The 19,992-nt window shown below is 42.5% G+C and overlaps 1 protein-coding gene across 2 annotated transcripts in view; it reads right to left on the bottom strand.

The window, feature by feature from the left end:
* The window catches only part of LOC121550843 (collagen alpha-1(XVIII) chain), a 185,118-nt gene extending 166,661 nt beyond the window's left edge, over window positions 1-18,457 (bottom strand). For both annotated transcript variants that reach the window (XM_045209797.1, XM_045209798.1), the window contains exons 1-2: window positions 18,261-18,457; window positions 18,103-18,170 (exon numbers count right to left, since the gene is read on the bottom strand). In XM_045209797.1, the coding sequence (XP_045065732.1) occupies window positions 18,103-18,170; window positions 18,261-18,271 (79 nt within the window). In that variant the 5' untranslated portion in view covers window positions 18,272-18,457. The remainder of the gene's footprint in view (window positions 1-18,102; window positions 18,171-18,260) is intronic.
* Between the last annotated feature and the right edge of the window lie 1,535 nt (window positions 18,458-19,992).

The following is a 19,992-nucleotide window of genomic DNA, read 5'->3' as shown; positions in this document are numbered from 1 at the left end:
ACGGGAAAGACTAACGGTGAGCTAAGAAGGTAGCTCAGTGTGCTATTAGCACTGGAGATGGCTAGGTACACAAGAAGTGGAGGTACAAATCCACCATCCTTAGAACATAAGCAGTAATTATTGTTTCCCTCTGTGTTTTGGTACTGTCAAACAAGTATTTTGACATTGGGCTGGTATGAGAGTCTGGGCGAGAGCACCTGAAACAGTCAGCGGAGACAGCACATTAAAATACTAATAACAGCTGTCAGCGCGATTCAAAAGGATGCTTTGTAGAATACCTCCCCTGAAAGGGAAGAGGATAAATGGTAGCAAATACAGAACAAAGGGAAACACCGCTTTTGTTGACATTAACCCCCTATTCTGAGTGCACATCAGAAACCGATGTCGGATGGTTCAAAGCAGATATTTGAGAGGGGTCTAACATCTTTATAGGATTACACTCTATATCACATTTTAAAGGGGAACTGCATCTGTTGATTTGGCCTTGTTTTTTGGCTTCCTCCTCAAGAAATGCTGGCGGCCATGACAGAAGCCAAACATGAGTTGGCTTGGGTATGTCCAAGCCACCACCAAGACACACCCATCTGTCAGAACCTTGCCCGCATCTGTTTCGCCCCACTCAATCACAACAAACGTCCTGCAGATTGAGTTCAATAACTACAGACAGATGTATGGTGAGATGCCGGAGGAAGCTTTGAACAGGTCAGTAGCCTACAGAGTCATATGAGAATGCAATTTCTGAATTTATGTAGATATTCTAAAGTAAGTGTTTTGATAACTTTCAAATGTAGTAACAGGTCCATGTAGAATAAACAACCCTTTACATAATACCACAGAAGCAGTGTTCCGCTAATATAACAATGTGCACTTTTCATTGTCACTCCCAGCCAATACAGATGCCTAGCGGCATTTTGTCTGGTGGTAATGGTGCTACCTTGGCAAACATGTCAGAGTGGTCATACCTTCTTGTGCGGTGTCCCGTATAGAACAGGAGTTCCCTGATCCTGGTGCACAATACACAGGGTTTCTCCCTCCCGATATTGACTGATACCATTCAATTCAATAATAATAAAGACAGTACAAATAAAAGTTGTATAGTAAAATTTGAATGCCAGGTCTCTCTCCATTCAGAGACATCAGTATCAAGCCTGTCTGTCAGTCTGGACTTGGAAGTCTCCATGTGCTGGCTCCATCCATGTTTCTGTGAACACATATACACAGTCACTGTTGTATTACCAATCGCAGTTAGGGATAAGTAATATCTGACACACAAACATATACTATGTTGAAGTTTGAACAGGTCCGACTAAACCTACATAATTCTGTTCTCCCCATCGACGACCATTGGTGAGCAGGCAAGAGGTGAGGCTGGCGGTGAGGTCTTTGCCAGAGCCCCATTGATGGGCATAGCACCGTAGATCAGCTCCTGGCCCCTCACCAAAGATACTGGTCGGTCACACACAAAGAGACAGAGCATTGATTACATTATCAATGGTGGTTATGATTAGCCTGGTGGAACCAACCTGTTCACCTTTCTATTTCACTTCAGTTATTATAAAATGTAAAGTGAAATAGAATGGTGAAGACAGCGATCAGGCTGGTTCCACCAGACTAGGTTATGCCCTGGACATTATATGCATCTAAGAAGTAGAAAATAAGCAACAAATAAATGTCAATTTACATAAATTATGTTTCACAATTGGGTTATCGAATGTATCAAAGTAATGAAGTGGGTTACCTTGTGTATTTGTAATAAGCCTACAAATAATGAGCCTGTAAAAGCTGTTGCCGCTGAAGGTTGCTGGCTGGATACTTGCCAACATGTGGCTGACAGTTTCATTCACAGGAATGCTTCCAGCGAGGGCATGTCTGCATGATGCTGATGAGTGCCCCATTACTGGTCTTCCCTATGCTGCATGTACGGCTGCAAACTGCAGCAGGGAATCTTATGAGGTGGTGTTGACTGGGAGGGCCTGTGACAGGGCGATATAATAGACAGCCAAGTTGTAAATTGTATTTTGTTCTAAAGAAATGACAAAGGTTTTTGCCAATGTACTTCATAACCAAAATTACTCTACTAGTTGTAGCTGCTTGACTGGGGAATGAGCCTATTAGTTTATCAAGCCAAGTATGTTTTATTACAACTTTTCACATAACACATTACCTGTCGTTGTTGATGAAGCCGCCTGTGTCATCAGGGAAGTAACTCGGGTCACTATCAGAGGCCTCATGATGGTGTGTCCTTTTCATAGGAGTCAAAGGAGACTCTGGCAACAACGGAGGTGGTGTCACAAGGGTACTTGTGTAGCATGACACTTTTATTCTGAGGTCTTGCCTGACAAGCTGTGAAAATAGCAAGTGAACAGTGAATACAATTATTTTTGGAGGTCGCTAAACCATTGCAATTACATTGCTGGATGACATGTTATGATACCCACCTTTGGTCCTTCTGGTAGGTCCCGGTATCCATTCATGACCAAGGGATCAGTATGGTAGCCAACTGTGACTTTGAAAAAGGGTCAACGATTGTCATCATCCCTCAATTATAAACATAGCTCAAGAAGACCACCTCCCGAGTGGCGCAGTGGTCTAAGGCACTGCATCGCAGTGCTAGCTGTGCCACTAGAGATCCTGGTTCGCCCATGGGGCGGCGCACAATTGGCCCAGCGTCGTCCAGGGTAGGGAATGGCCGGCAGGGATGTAGCTCAGTTGGTAGAGCATGGCGTTTGCAACGCCAGGGTTGTGGGTTCGATTCCCACGTGGGATATGAAAAATAAATAAAAATAAATGTATTCACTAACTAAGTCGCTCTGGATAAGAGCGTTTGCTAAATGACTAAAATGTAAATGTAAGAAATAACGTAGTTTGGAAGCTCATTCTATGCTTCACAGATGTAGACTGATTGGATTAGATTCAGGCAGGTGACGCCGTTACACTATGCAACCAACTTTGACATGTTTTGCTATGGCCCTGGGTTGGTTTGAGTTTGTTGCTGCTAGTTAGTACACTGTTGTAGTCAGACATGAGTTAGCTAGTACCACCATAGCTGCATCCAATATTTATGTGCACTAGACATGGGTTGCACCTCAGAGGCTAATGTGACTGCATCTAAATTACACTAAGAGTGGCATGGAAATATGATGACATTGCTAAAGTAGGCAAATAATTAGTAGGAAACAACTTTGCCATATTATGATGTCGTCAAATTTATTTAGAGAGATGCCAATGTTGCCATTACTGTTACTAGCAAAGTTCTTCCAAGATAGCTACCAATGCTAATGTTAGCTAGCTAAAATACAGTGGTCCCCTCAATCTTAGTTAGCTGGTTAAAGTTATATTGCATCTGAAGTCAATCTGGCGGCATCACAATCATGACAAAAGGTTTTCCTAATAATTATTTGCCTTCTTTTGAAATGATAGTGTTTCCAAGCCAAATCCGGGTTGTATTGAGGTAGGCTAACGTTAGCCAGCTAGCTAGCTAGCTAGCTAGCTAGCTAGGGTGGATAGCTAGCTAATACCAGCTATGCAAGCAATGATAGTGATAATGATTATCAAAATATACATAACCAGATACATAACCAGCAGTCTATGGTCTAGCTACAGGTATACTCACCACAACTGGGGACCAACGAACTCCAACCACCTGTTCTGCATCATAGGGTCCTTCGGCAGGGCATGGAAACCAGATGGCTGTGCATCCTGCTGGAAGCATGCATTGCATGGTCAATCCGTATTGGGCTTTTCAGTCTAAAACGTCTGTCAGCCGTTGAACGCGTTGGGGGTGATGAAATAACGGCACCCCATTCAATGAAGGGAAGTGAAGTGGGCTGAGGGTCGATTTGCACATGGAGCTTGGCAAAAGGGGGCATGATTTGTTTACATAATTGTAATCCAAACCAAACCTTCATTTACTCGTTGTGACCCACCCGTTGTGACCCCCAGCAATTGCTCTCTCATGCGGTTTAGAAAAGGTACAACCATTAATTTTCATTTCACCAGTTGAATAGAAATAGGTAGCCAACTAGAAAACACATTCAAACAAAAAACGAATAGTTACATTTGCCAAGACCTCCACTCCCTCAGTTTATAACAAGTGTAGGGGCCACACTTTTGACAGGAGATGAAAGCTACAGATTGCACCTTTGAATAGAAAACTCCAAGCCCTAGTCACTTTGCTTTGATGCAATTCATTCAGGAGAAGCGGTTTCTGCTTTCACACTCTCCCATACATGAGTCGAGTTATTATAAATTTTTACATTTTAGTCATTTAGCAGACACTCTTATCCAGAGTAACTTACATACTTTTTTTTCATACTGGTCCCCAGTGGGAATTGAACCCACAACCCTGGTGTTGCAAGCGCCATGCTCTACCAACTGAGCCACACGGGACCTTTGAGAATTGAGATCGGAAGGTTCCTTAAATATGATCCCAACGTTTCCCAAAGGCCAACAGTTATGCTAGGAGTCAGGCCAAGAGCACTTTCAAAGTTCCATCCACGTCTCTAACTAGAACCATGCAGGAATAGCCATCTCACCTCAGAGTGGTCACTGCTTTATGATCAAAGACCAACACTTTTTCTCTGAGGGACATTCAAATGTAAACGCAATAAGAGAGCAGCTGGTTTGAGTGACGGAGATTGCTCCACCTCACCTTTTCGGGGTCAAAGATGACATTTCTGGGTGGGATACTTTGTGTAGTGCAGATGGTCACGACTCACGTCAGTTTTTGAACTTCAATGTGCTGCTAACCTGATAGACGTAAATTGAAAGCAGAGGGATGTAGAGTTTGATCAAAAACAATTTCATTTGCTCAAATATAACATTTCCGCTGGAGTCCCCATGTCTTGCAACATTTACAGTTCATTCGGAAAGTATTCAGACCCCTTCCCTTTTCCACATTTTGTTATGTTTCATCCTTATTCTAAAATTGATTAAATAAAAAATAGAAATCCTCATCAATCTACACACAATACCCCATAATGACAAAGCGAAAACAGGTTTTCAGAAATGTTTGCAAATGTATTACAAAAACTGAAATACCTTATTTACATAAGTATTCAGACCCTTTGCTATGAGACTCAAATTTGAGCTCAGTTGCATCCTCTTTCCATTGATCATCCTTGGAGATGTTTCTACAACTTGATTGGAGTCCACCTGTGGTAAATTCAATTGATTGGACATGATTTGGAAAGGCACACACCTGTCTATATAAGGTCCCACAATTGACAGTGCATGTCAGAGCAAAAACCAAGCAATGAGGACGACATGTTATGATACCCACCTTTGGTCCTTCTGGTAGGTCCCGGTATCCATTCATGACCAAGGGATCAGTATGGTAGCCAACTGTGACTTTGAAAAAGGGTCAACGATTGTCATCATCCCTCAATTATAAACATAGCTCAAGAAGACCACCTCCCGAGTGGCGCAGTGGTCTAAGGCACTGCATCGCAGTGCTAGCTGTGCCACTAGAGATCCTGGTTCGCCCATGGGGCGGCGCACAATTGGCCCAGCGTCGTCCAGGGTAGGGAATGGCCGGCAGGGATGTAGCTCAGTTGGTAGAGCATGGCGTTTGCAACGCCAGGGTTGTGGGTTCGATTCCCACGTGGGATATGAAAAATAAATAAAAATAAATGTATTCACTAACTAAGTCGCTCTGGATAAGAGCGTTTGCTAAATGACTAAAATGTAAATGTAAGAAATAACGTAGTTTGGAAGCTCATTCTATGCTTCACAGATGTAGACTGATTGGATTAGATTCAGGCAGGTGACGCCGTTACACTATGCAACCAACTTTGACATGTTTTGCTATGGCCCTGGGTTGGTTTGAGTTTGTTGCTGCTAGTTAGTACACTGTTGTAGTCAGACATGAGTTAGCTAGTACCACCATAGCTGCATCCAATATTTATGTGCACTAGACATGGGTTGCACCTGGTGGATGGAACTTTGAAGAAATTGTCCGTATAGACAGGATTGTGTCGAGGCACATATCTGGAGAAGGGTACCAAATACATGCTGCAGCACTGAAGGTCCCCAAGAACACAGTAGCCTCCATCATTCTTAAATAGAAGAAGCTAGGAACCACCAAGACTCTTCCAAGAGCTGGCCGCCCGGCAAAACTGAGCAATCGGGGGAGAAGGGCCTTGGTCAGGAACGTGACCAAGAACTCGATGGTCACTCTGACAGAGCTCCAGAGTTACTCTGTGGAGATGGGAGAACCTTTCAGAAGGACAACCATCTCTGCAGCACTATGCCAATCAGGCCTTTATGGTAGAGTGGCCAGAAGGAAGCCACTCCTCAGTAAAAAGGCAAATGACAGCCCGCTTGGAGTTTGCCAAAATGCATCTAAAGGACTCTCAGACCATGAGAAACAAGATTGAACTCTGTCCTGAATGCCAAGCGTCAATTCTGGAGGAAACCAGGCCCCGCTCATCACCTGACCAATACCATCCCTACGGTGATGCATGGTGGTGGCAGCATCATGCTGTGGGGATGTATTTCAGCGGCAGGGACTGGGAGACTAGTCAGGATCGAGGGAAAGATGAACAGAGCAAAGAACAGAGAGATCCTTGATGAAAACATGCTCTAGAGTGCTCAGGACCTCAGACTGGGGCAAAGGTTCACCTTCCAACAGGACAACAACCCTAAACACAGTCAAGACAACGCAGGAGAGGCTTTGGGACAAGTCTCTGAATGTCCTTGAGTGGCCCAGCCAGAGCCCAGAGATGAACCCGATCGAACATCTCTGGAGAGCCTTGAAAATAGCTGTGCAGCGACTCTCTCCATTCAACCTGACAGAGCTTGAGAGGATCTGCAGAGAAGAATAGGAGAACACTCCCCAAATACAGGTGTGCCAAGCTTGTAGCGTCATACCCAAGAAGACTCGAGGCTGTAATCGCTGCCAAAGGTGCTTCAACAAAGTACTGAGTAAAGGGTCTGAATACTTATGTAAATGACATAATTTTTTATCAAATTTGCAAAAATTTCTAAAAACCTGTTTCGCTTTGTCATTAGGGGGTATTGTGAGTAGATTGATGAGGATTATTTTTTATTTTTAATCCATTTTATAATAAGGCTGTAACGTAACAAAATGTGGGAAAAGGGCAGTGGTCTGAATACTTTCCAAATGCACTGTATGTTGCAGCTTCAGCAACACGGACAGTGGTGGTCACTGCAGCAGGGAGGAGAGAGACAACGGGTGCTAGTCACACAGTCACTCGATGTAATTGTTTTTACACAGCGCAGCAAGTCTGAGCCCGGACCGGCACAATCAAATCAATTGCGGTCGGACTCCCTCTAGTAATTAGTGTGTCTTAATTATTTCATCAAAACAGAGCGCTTAAAGCATCAGACAAGCTCAGTGCACATAGTTTATTTGATTAAAACACATAGGATGTGTCTATATACAGTTTAGAAAAATCCATTTTTTAAATTTTGACCAGATGATTGGTCGAAAGAACAAATGACTCTCGGTCGACCAATTTTTTTTTTTCCCCTCGGGGACAGCCCTAATACCTACAAACTACACTTGGTCTACATTCCCTAATCACTCTCCGGGGTAATTATTCACAGCAGCAGAAACAATTTTTTTGATTCAACCATTCAGTGACAGGTATGTTGCATTACATTAGGTGTGGTCTCCTCTCTCTTTTTGAGATATTTGGAGAGAACTAATGTCGTAAAAATGGTTTCAGCAGTGTTGCTTTTTATTCTGTAAGGATTCCTAAGGGATCATTTTACAATGGCACGTCTGGTGTTTTTACAACAGAACATCATGTGATTTTTTTTAAAGGGGGACTTTTGTCCATTACTACTTCTATACCGATTGTGTGGAGACAACCATTGTCTTGAATTATCCTATCCCACCCACTAAATCTTTCTGTGTGACTGACAAAAGACAGTGGTCGTCACACTGTGATTAGAAAGAGTAGGGGCACTAGGGCAGAGTCAATCTCTGTAACCAACTCTTTGAAAACTAGTGGAGAGAACAGAAAAAAAGAGACAAAGACCACATCCTTGACAATATTGCACATTCTGAGTAATGGAACTAGCTAGCGTTACAATTACTAATATAATTTAGAACCCAAACACATCAAGACTTTAGCTTGCAGAGCCCTGCCTGCAAACACAAGGACACACACACCAATCAACCCCCATACCAGTCAAGTGGGTTAAACTATTGGCCACGCACACACACAACCTTTCAACCCCCAGCTATTCCCAGTTCCCACACCAGTCAAGTGGGTTAAATTATTGGCCATTATTGTGATAACTGTGGCACTTTGCATAGAATGGGCAAGAAACTCTACTACACCATGAGTCACATCCTAGCACCAGCATTCCCAGCCATGAAAATGGGCACGCTTAGAGACTTCAACCATGGGCAAATCAGTTTATTGACCGGAAAATCTATGGATTAGACAACATAGGGTCTACTGAGCCTAGGGCTGGGCGATAAGGCCTAAAAATCATATCTTGGTTATTTTAAAGTTATGGACGATTCATGATATATAGCTAAATGTTTTTTTCTCTACAAAAAGCTTTGTTGTATAATTAAAGGTCAAATACACTGCATTTCAAACAGTCCGCAATAATCTAATGGAATTCAGGGCATGTGAAATTATACCTAGGCTAAATATAAGCCTTACACAACCATAAGACCCACTAATCATTTAATTATTTTATCAAAATAGCTTAACCTGCTTTTTTTTGCAATAATCACTGATCTGGCTTTCAAGTCAGTCTATGAAAACCCCCTTTTTGTAAAAGATTTAACCAGAACCATGCATAATGCACATTCACTAATAATAATTAACTTTGGGGGTATTCATTTTCTATAATGCCTGCTACAAAGTTGCCCACCCCTGCTTTATATAATTGTGTTTTATGCTTATTGCACATTTATAAACTGAAGACTAGACAGTTTGTATAATAGTATTTGGCTAAAATGCTGCTAGCGGTACATGGTACTGGAATGCCACGCACAACAAACTAAGCATTAATTTTCCAGATTAAATGTTAATTAATACTCCCGTTTTAGTACCGTCTGCTCTTCGCGCAATTTGAGTAGTTGAGACATAAAAAGGGTATCATTATAAAGGTTAACTTCTCCATTACAGTAAAATAATGTCTCAATGTGTTTGTGTCCATATGACAAATTCTGTTGGATCAAACCTCAAATGCAAATAGCTAGTTGAAACCACTTCTCAGAGAGGAAGACGTGATCTCTCATCTTTGTTGTTGTGAGTGGCAGGGGCTTGGTGTGTGTGTAAACAGAGAGGAAATCTGTCCAATATAAGGCCAATGCGTTTCTATGGGCTTATTATGGACCTAAGCTTGTCGCCGGCCTTCCCACCTTTGGAATATCGCGCAAAAACATACATTCGCCCAGCCCTAACTGCGCCCACTGAACAATCTGAGCATGGTATCCATTCACCGCTTTTCATACCTGTGGAATCTGCCATTGACCTGATTGACAAACCATCAAACAGGCAAAGCATAAATGCAGGACTAAGATTGAATCCTACTAAACCGGCTCTGACGCGCGTCGGATGTGGCAGGGCTTGCAAACTATTATGGACTACAAAGGGAAGCCCAGCCGTGAGCTGCCCAGTGACACAAGCCTACCAGACGAGCTAAATGATTTCTATGCACGCTTCGAGGCAAGCAACACTGAAGTATGTATGAGAGCACCAGCTGTTCTGGATGAATGTGTGATCACGCTCGCCGTAGCCGATGTGAGTATGACCTTTAAACAGGTCAACATTCACAAGGCCGCAGGGCCAGATGGATTACCAGGACGTGTACTCTGAGCATGCGCTGACCAACTGGCAAGTGTCTTCACTGACATTTTTAACCTGTCCCTGGCCGAGTCTGTAATACCTACATGTTCCAAGCAGACCACCAGTCCCTGTGTCAAAGAACACCAAGATAACCTTTCCATAAATTACTCCTGATCCGTAGCACTCACGCCTGTATCCATGAAGTGCTTTGAAAGGCATGTCATGGCTAACATCAACACCATTATCCCAGAAACCCTAGATCCACTCCAATTTGCATACCGCCAACAGATCCACAGATGACGCAATCTCTATTGCACTCAACACTGCCATTTCCCACCTGGACACCTACATGAGAATGCTGTTCATTGACTACAGCATAGCGTTCAACACCATAGTGCCCACAAAGCGCATCACTAAGCTAAGGACCCTGGGACTAAACACCTCCCTCTGCAACTGGATCCTGGACTTCCTGACGGGCCGCCCACAGGTGGTAAGGGTAGGCAACAACACATCTGCCACGCTGACCCTTAACACGGGAGCCCCTCAGGGGTGCCTGCTTAGTCCCCTCCTGTACTCCCTGTTCACCCATGACTGTGTGGCCAAGCACGACTCCAACACCATCATTAAGTTTGCCGAAGACACAAAGGTGGTAGGCCTGATCACCAACAACGATGTGACATCCTATAGGGAGGAGTTCAGAGACCTGGAAGTGTGGTGCCAGGACAACAACCTCTCCCTCAACATGATCACGACAAAGGAGATGATTGTGGGAAGAGATTTTTGACGTACCAATCCCATGGCATAGTGTTTATGAACTAATACGCAAAACGACACCGGATTCAAAACTTAGAATCTTTCAATTTAAATTATTATGTAAAATTATTGATACCAATAGAATGTTATTTATATGGGGGATACAATCTTCCCAGCTCTGCAGATTTTGCTGCGAAGAGAATCATTAGATCATTTGTTTTGGTACTGTCCATTTGTAGCTTGTTTTTGGACACAGGTCCAGGAATGGCTAAAGGATTGCAATGTTAACCTGGAGCTAACCCTGCAGATAGCACTACTGGGTGATCTGAAAAGTCATAGTCAATAGATCAATAACATAATACTATTAGCAAAAATGTTTATTTTCAATTCACAATCTGTAGAAACAATGAGAATAGAAAGGTTCAGAACTTTTGTAAAACATCACAGTACAGTTGAAATATATATGGCAAATAGAAATCCTATATGGATGGTGTTAAAAGATAGATGGGAGGTGTTGAATGAAATTGAAGGATGGGACTAATAACAACTAACAACAAACAATAACAAGATAACTAATAATGTAGGGACGCTGTGTCCATAATAAGTGTATAGGTTGAAGGTTGTGAGCTTTTGTGAAGGAGCACAGTTAGAAAGCATATAGAAGCAAACCGGATGGACATCATGAAAATGATCGGAGAGTTTGAGAGTAGAAGTTCAGGAGAAAGAACAAACAAAATGTAATTATTGTAAAATTGACTGTGTCCATAAAATGTAGATAGTAAGTATAAGATGGAAGTAGAGGCCTAAGCATTGTTGTTTACTCCAAGTAGGGAAAGGGTGGCGGGGTTGGAAGGGGAATATATATATTTTTTAAAGGATATGTATGTGTATGTATGCATGCATATATATATATATATATATATATATATATAAACATGGGGGATTGGAAGTGATGCAGACAATTACATTGATGGAAGTTACAATCTAACTGCAATATTAAGCTGATCTACCCCCAAAAAAATTTATAATAATAAAAAGGAGATGATTGTGGACTACAGGAAAAGGAGGGCCGAGCACGGCCCAATTTTCATCGACGGGGCTGTAGTGGAGCAGGTTGAGAGCTTCAAGTTGCTTGGTGTCCACATCACCAACAAACTATCATGGTCCAAATACACCAAGACAATCGTGAAGAGGGCACGACAACGCCTATTCCCCTTCAGGAGACTGAAAAGATTTGGCATGGGTTCTCAGATCCTCAAAAAGTTATACAGCTGCACCATCGAGAGCATCCAGACCGGTTGCATCACCGCCTGGTATGGTAACTGCTCAGCCTCCGACCGCAAGGCGCTACAGAGGGTAGTGCGTATGGCCCAGTACATCACTTGGGCCAAGATTCCTGCCATCCAGGACCTCTATGTCAGAGGAAGGCCCTAAAAAATTGCCAAATAATCCAGCCACCCTAGTCATAGACTGTTCTCTCTGCTACCGCACGGCAAGCGGTACCGGAGCGCAAAGTCTAGGTCCAAAAGTCTTCTTAACAGCTTCTACCCCCAAGCCATAAGACTGCTGAACAGCTAATCAAATGGCTACCCGGACTATTTCCATTGCCCCCCTCCCCCCACCTTTTTTACACTGCTGCTACTCTTTGTTTACTATCTATGCATAGTCACTTTACCCCTACCTACATGTACATACTACCTCAATTACATAGACTAACCTGTATCACCGCATATTGACTCGGGACTGATACCCCCTGTATATAGCCTCGTTATTGTTATTTTATTGTTCCTTGTTTATTTTTTGCATTAGTTTATTTCGTAAATATTTTCTTAACTCTTATTTTTCTTAAAACATTGTTGGTTAAGGGCTTGTAAGTAAGCATTTCACGGTAAGGTTGTATTTGGCGCATGTGACAAATAACATTTGATTTGATTGACACCACATTGAGAGAGCTGAGATGCTTCCTTTTAAAGATTAGGGAAGGGATAGCTTTAGTTATTCCGTAACCATAACCCTCTGTAGAACAGGTTGAGGCATTCAGTGCAGTCACAACAGCAATACCTAAGTAATCTAGGTAACGTGTTTTTTCTTCTTTTTTCTTTTTTTTCTAGGGGGTAGATCAGCTTTAATATTGCAGATAGATTGTAACTTCCATCAATGTAATTGTCTGCATCACTTCTAGGTAATGTGTTTCAACTCCTTCAGAGCTCAACTTAAAACCATAGATGAGACATTAGGTCATTTTCATTTTCAGAATTGTATGTAATGACCATGGCAAAATTTTTGGTTGGAAATACCATCAAAGTACAAAGCAGTTCAACTTTGATATCCCAGGGCACGGGTTTAAAGCATATTCTCCTGTCACTTCATTGTGACATTAAACAATGCAAAATGCCGGCAAATGGCACTCCTTTCAGATGTCACAATAATGTGGTGCAAAAATACAACTGATTTCAATCACAACACTTAAAAAACAACTAGGTCTTGTTCATTAGGCACCAAACAGAAGAAAACTGACTGAAATCACAAGGGACTCTGTGGACTTGTCCAATAATAACTGTTGGTTTTCATTTTCCGTTGAATAACTTTTTGCTATGTTGTTCCTAAAGAACACGACCCAGGGATGTAGAGCAGATATTTTGTGGAGGCCGAAGTGGCAAAGGCCACAACTATCTTGGACATGTCAACAGATGTTTGGAGCCTTGTTTGGAGCTCTCAGACCTTATTATATCAGTATCTATAGCTGCAGTTGAGAGGAATGTATTTGAGTTATGGTATGCTTGTGTAACTTCAAAGGGTGGCAAAAGATAAACTGAGACTGACACCAACCATGCCAAACTGTATTTGAAAGTCAAGAGCGGTTTCACTGTGGTTCAAAAACTTGTGAAATTACTGACATTTCAAAGTTGATTTTGAAACCGCTCTGGACTTTCAAAGACATTTTGGCATGGTTGGTGTCAGTCTCAGTTTATCTTTTGCCACCCTTTGAAGTTACACAAGAATACCATAATATTTGATTCTGACAAAATCAAACTACAGAGTGTGGCTTTAAGGTAGATTTTTTCACCCTGCAAGGTGTAAATGTTTCTACTGGCGAGGAGGATTTTGTTTATCTCAGGGGCTCTGGCCCCTGCATGACAGGTGGAAGCCCTCTGCAGTGATTTTTTATGAAGCATCTAATTCAGCCATTAAATAGGCTGGCAGGGTGTCCCCTTACAGCTGTTGTCCTCCTCCTGTCAGCCTGCAGGCATAGCCGCACCGGGACCAGAGCAACCATCACATGACAATAGGGATTCAAATCAAATCCAAATGTATTGGTTGCGTACACAGATTTGCAGATGTTATCGCAGGTGCAGCGAAATGCTTGTTTCTAACTCCAACAGTGCCGTAATACCTAGCAATACAAAATAATACACACATAATCCAAAAAGAAACAAATTAAGAAATGTCAGAACGAATCCAACGCAAATAGCACTGTAAAAGTCATCCAAATGCAACCAATACGTATCTACACCGGATGAATTTACACTAAATATACTAGGAATGATATGTACAGAAGTAGATATATTAGTGTGAGCTATGTCAAGAATCTAGTATATAAATAAATATGCAGTGTGTATAAACAGTGTAAATAAAATGCAATGTACAGTAGTAGAAATATTAGAATGCGCTATGTCGAGAATACAGTATATAAATACAGTACAAAGGGGTCGTGGGGTTGGAAAGTAATAATGGGAAATATATATTTTTTTAATATATATTTTCTTTTTTGCGAGAAAAAAAACCATATGGGGGATTGGAAGTGATGCAGACATATTACAAAAATATTTAAAAATATTCTTTTTAAAACACAGTACAAAACCCCATAGCAAATTGGATAGAATTGCAGGAAATTAGCTTCCGGAGTCCAGAATATAGATAATATATGTACGTGAATGGTGTGTATAGACAGTACAGACATTATATGAATAGAATAGGGGTGTATAGCAGCAGTTATATAGGATGAGCCATGACTAGAATATATGTAACAGTGTTACTTCCGTCACTCTCCTTGCCCCTACCTGGGCTTGAACCAGGGACCCTCTGCACACATCGACAACAGTCACCCTCGAAGCACCGTTACTCGTCGCTCCACAAAAGCTGCGGCCATTGCAGAGCAAGGGAAACAACTACTTCAAGGACTCAGAGCGAGTGACGTCACCGATTGAAACGCTACTAGCGCGCACCGCTAACTAGCTAGCCATTTCACACCGGTTACACTCAACCCCCTTTTGACCTCCTCCTTTTCCGCAGCAACCAGTGATCCGGGTCAACAGCATCAATGTAACAGTGTTGCTTCCGTCCCTCTCCTCGCCCCTACCTGGGCTTGAACCAGGGACCCTCTGCACACATCGACAACAATCACCCTCGAAGCGCCATTACCCGTTGCTCCACAAAAGCCGCGGCCCTTGCAGAGCAAGGGAAACAACTACTTCAAGGTCTCAGAGCGAGTGACGTCACCGATTGAAACGCTACTAGTACGCACCGCTAACTAGCTAGCCATTTCACACCGGTTACATATAGTATATACATAAAGTTGGTAAAACAGTACACAAATATTATTAAAGTGACCAGTGTTCAATGACTATGTACATAGGGCAGTGGTCTCTAAGGTGCAGGTTAGGGTACCGGGCGTAGGCCGGCTAGTGCTGACTGTTTAACAGTCTGATGGCCTGGAGATAGAAGCTGTTTATCAGTTTCTCAGTCCCAGCTTTGATGCACCTGTACTGTCTCCGCCTTCTATATGGTAGCTGGTTGAACAGGCCGCGGCTCAGTTGGCTGGGATCCTTGATGATCTTCTTGCCCTTCCTGTGACACTGGTGCTGTAGATGTCCTCGAAGGCAGGCAGTGTGCCCCGATGATGCTTTGGGCTGACCGCACCACCCTCTGGAGAGCCTGGTTGCGGACAGTGCAATTGTCGTGCCAGGCGGTGATACAGCTCTCAATGGTGCATCTGTAGAAGTTTGTGAGGGTCTTAGGGGCCAAGCCAAATTTCTTCAGCCTCCTGAGGTTGAAGAGGCGCTGTTGCGCCTTCTTCACAACACTGTCTGAGCTGAGTGATGAGCTTGGAGGGCACGGTGGTGTTGAAGGCTGAGCTGTAGTCGATGAACAGCATTCTTACATAGGTATTCCTCTTGTCCAGGTGGGATAGGGCAGTGTGCAGTGCAATGGCCTATCCCCCAAACCATCTCCTTTATGTTGAGTGCCAAGCAGAGAGGCATCCGGTCCCATCTTTGGTATGACTCTCTAACCACAAGGCCACTGAGTTGGTTCTATGAGGTAGGTGTGCTGTTAAGTTAATGTCAAGGCAACCACAGCGATCGCCCTCAATCAAATATTCATGGAAGGCTTGTCGATTTCCTCCCTGTTTTCCATCTGACAGCTGCACAATCTAATGGACAGAACTTTGACCTAAATTAAATATTGGGCTGCAGTGAGATTCAGAGATAAATAATTTAGTATGGGAATAGTCCCATTTTGAAACTCCACTTTCTCAAGACTAGTGTGCACTGCAGAGCTTTACTACACTCAAGATTAGAGCTGGGCGATATGGACAAAAATCCCTATTGTGATAAATCGACCAATTTTTTACCATAATTACGCTACTTGATATAGACCTATTCACTGCAAATGGCGCGCTCCACGGGCGCATCAAAACCATACTAACTAGATCCTAATCCGGTTGTAAAGTGGTGCCATGAACTCAATATTAAGAGGTGAGAAATACATTATATACTTACAGAAAGCTGTGACTCTCCTCTATGTAACTACAACAGTAGTTGCTTTGAAAACTGTATTTTTCCAGCAATAGCATTTTGAGCAATGGTCTTGCTTGTGCTTCTCAGAATGCCTCTCCCTCCTCTGTGCGCACAGTTGAGAGAGGGAGTGAGAGTCAGCAGCCCACAGCAAAACAGGGACGGGCAGATAGATGCTTTCATAGCAGGAGTTAACATAATGCATAGGCTAATACTGTTGCCCAAATAATGGTTTTAGAACAATCTACAGGAACGGTTGTTTAGAAAATGACCAACGTAAGCAAAATACTTCGGTAAGAGGAAGGCAATATCGGTGACAGTAATTTTCATTTTATCGTCCCATCTTTACTCAAGGGTCCCCATCCCAACCTCTGGTTAGATACGAAGCAAGACACTGGACAAAGAGTGAAGGAATGGGAGTTCTGAGGGCAGACTTTGGACTTGAGAAAGCCCCTGTCAACAGACCAACAGACCAAAGCCATTCTGTGCACATCAAAGTGGAATTAGAAGTTCAGATGAATGGTCTCGTCTTCCTTGCATTCTGACCTGATTATCAACATTCAATAGACTAGGTCTCAATCACAACTACATTGTTATTGGGTATACCATGTCAACCCAGCACAGTTTTTGCTTGTGGAACTATGCTATCCATGTGACTATGCTATGGAACACACTTTCACTGAGCGACTATCACCGAATCTACCAAAATCTTAAAAACACAGTTCAACATTATTCACAAAATACCAATAAAAACGAATTGTACCAATACTTTCACCAATATCTTTGCCTTAGAGCAGGGGTTCTCAAACCTTTTGGGGCCGGGGACCCCTCTTGTGATAGCAAATTCATCAGGGACCCCCTCATAATTAGAACACAACTAGAGTGGTTTAAAAATAGTATACAAGGAGTTTTACTAGGACTTTTGCAGTGTATGGCCGGACTAACCAAATCTCCGGCAATGGCTAGGGACATTTTAAAGATCTGCCTCTTGGCATCAGAGAGAACATTTTGCAGTTTTCAAGCAACTTTCCTGCAAATCTACACATTTCATCATTGGGCAGAGAAATGTTTTTGTGGTTGCAGCTTTAAAAGGTCCAATGCAGGAAAACTGAACATTTGCTCTTATTGGTCTATATGAGCATATGGAATTAAATACATCAATCACTCAGTCCATTTACACTTATTTTCACAAAAATAACATGCAGGGATGATCAAATGAAATAATTCAGAAATCCTTGCAAGTTGAAACACAGCCTGAGGTTGTTTATGAACAAGTAACTTACACCTGCATCTATTTTCTCCCCTGATGGTTCTTTATCAGCAGTGACAATATAAAATAACTCATACAATAAATCTTGACTCAAAAAAAGTAATCTACAGTCCACAATCAGAAACAGGCAATGTTTCTAATAGCTGAAGCGGGTTACATTATCGCAACAGCATTTCCCAATTAACAGTATATTCTTTTCAGGACAAAAGTAATTTAGCATAGATAGGCCTACTGTAGTGACAGCCCCCACTTTACATTTGCCTACAGGTGTCAACCTTCCAATAGTTTTGGATCAATGAATGTTGTAAGCAACTTTACAACTTCACAATGTAAAAGCATTGTCTATGTGTATTTCAATAGTTTACTGTTTCATTAAAACTGTGTCCCTACATTACCAACAAGGTGCACAAACGTTTATGGCGGTTCGAGAGACAAAGATACAAGAGCTTGTAAACATCTGAGCAGCTAAATATCCTAATAGTTAATCGTTTTTCTTTGGGCTTACCTGGCCATTGCGATGCTGCGGGTGTCAGAAGAACCAGGACAAAGTAAAGTAGTGGCCATGAGCAACACCTGCAACGAGGTAGCACGTCGTGTATTAAATTAATAATCATATTTTTCGATTTCTTTACATCCCCAAGAGCGTAAATAAAAGCAAAATACCTCATTTTCATCTCTGCTTTGGTAGTGAACAAGTTCAAAGGCTACATGAGATTTCTGGACAAATAATTTACAAACTTTCGCAATTTCCCTGGTCCCCCACGATTGATTGCAAGCCGGTTGAACAGCTGACGCTCCGCTGTCGGCTCTGCTGGTTACAGAGAGAAATTGAGGGAAAAAAAAGTGACCCACATTATCTGACAAAGGAGAATCCTTCTGGGTCGTAAAGAGTGCCGGGTATACCGCCACTTATTCTTCTTCTTCTTCTTCTTCTTCTGTGGATTTTATTTGGCGGTTGGCAACCAACTTTAAGGTGCATTACCGCCACCAACTGGACTGGAGTGTGGACCAGAGACAGTGAAGGTCTAAATCCTACCCAATAATCTTGTCTCCCTAAGGAAACAAAATACATAATTAAATACTACATCCCCTGAAGATTTCCCCAGCAGTTCACTTAATCCTGGCTCTTCAACCCCATTACTCCTCAAATCTAATAACAATCGTTCCCTTACTAGGTTGGCTGGTAGCTTAGTGGGTAAGAGCGTTGTGCCAGTAACCGAAAAGTTGCTGGTTCTAATCCCCCAGCCGACTAGGTGAAAAATCTGTCGATGTGCCCTTAAGCAAGGCACTTCACTCTAATTGCTCCTGTAAGTCGCTCTGGATAAAAGCATCTGTGAAAAAAAGATTACTCTCACATATTTCTGGCACTGAAAAGAACATGTTCCACTGTCTCCATCTCCTCCTGACAATGATCACACCTCCCAGTTGGATGTTTCCCCACCACTTTCAATGTACTATTTAGCCTTGTGTGTGCCAGTCTCAGCCTTGTACACTTCCCTCCCTTCTCTCTCGGGCCTGAGGACCTCCTTGCCACCACCTTTTCCTGGATCTTATACAGGTGTCTTCCCTTACTCTCCCTGTTCCACAACTCTTGCCACTTATTTTCAAAAACTGTTCGTATTAATCCCTTGGCTTCTGCTTTACTAATTGACAATTCCATCTCAACATTAGGATGTTTAAGAGCCTGCTTAGCAATAATATCCACTTCCTCATTCCCCTCTACTCCCACATGAGCTGGTACCCAGAGGAACATCACAAATACCCCATCTGTTTCACCCTATACAAACACTGAAAAACCTCATACAATCCTTTCTTCTCTGAGACACACATGCATTTAAGCTCATCAGTGCTGCACAGGAGTCAGAGCAGATGACTACCCTGTCTGGCCTCACCTCCAACACCCACTCTTCAGCTAATAGTATGGCCAACAACTCCATTGTGTACACAGATAAATGATCAGTTGCTCTTTTCGTCACTGCCACCTTAAACTCAGGAACACTAAAAGCTGCTCCTGTCCTCCCTGTTTTAGGGTCCTTAGATCCATCTGTGAATTATATTCAAGAAAGCATAGTATTGTGTTCTTAAATGTTCACTTACAACTGAATCTACTCCTTCCCCAACATCTCTTACCCTCTCAAGTAACCCTAGATCTATCACTGATTGAAGGAGAAACCAAGGTGGGATAGCAGGAAGAACCATAGAGGGGCTAAACTCCCTCCCAAACAACCCCATTTCTCTCGCCATGCTATTGCCTATCCACCCAAAGCTTGTATTCAGATTTTGTTCGCAGCACTCTAGGAGCACCTTTTTTGTAGGATGTGTAACCTTATGTCCTTGTAGATTTACCCAATATGTCATGGCTAGCTGTTATCTTCTTAACTTTAACGGCATCTCT

Source organism: Coregonus clupeaformis, chromosome 4, assembly GCF_020615455.1.
Source record: "Coregonus clupeaformis isolate EN_2021a chromosome 4, ASM2061545v1, whole genome shotgun sequence".
Classification (NCBI taxonomy): Eukaryota; Metazoa; Chordata; class Actinopteri; order Salmoniformes; family Salmonidae; genus Coregonus; species Coregonus clupeaformis.
This window is presented reverse-complemented; position numbering and strand designations above follow the sequence as displayed.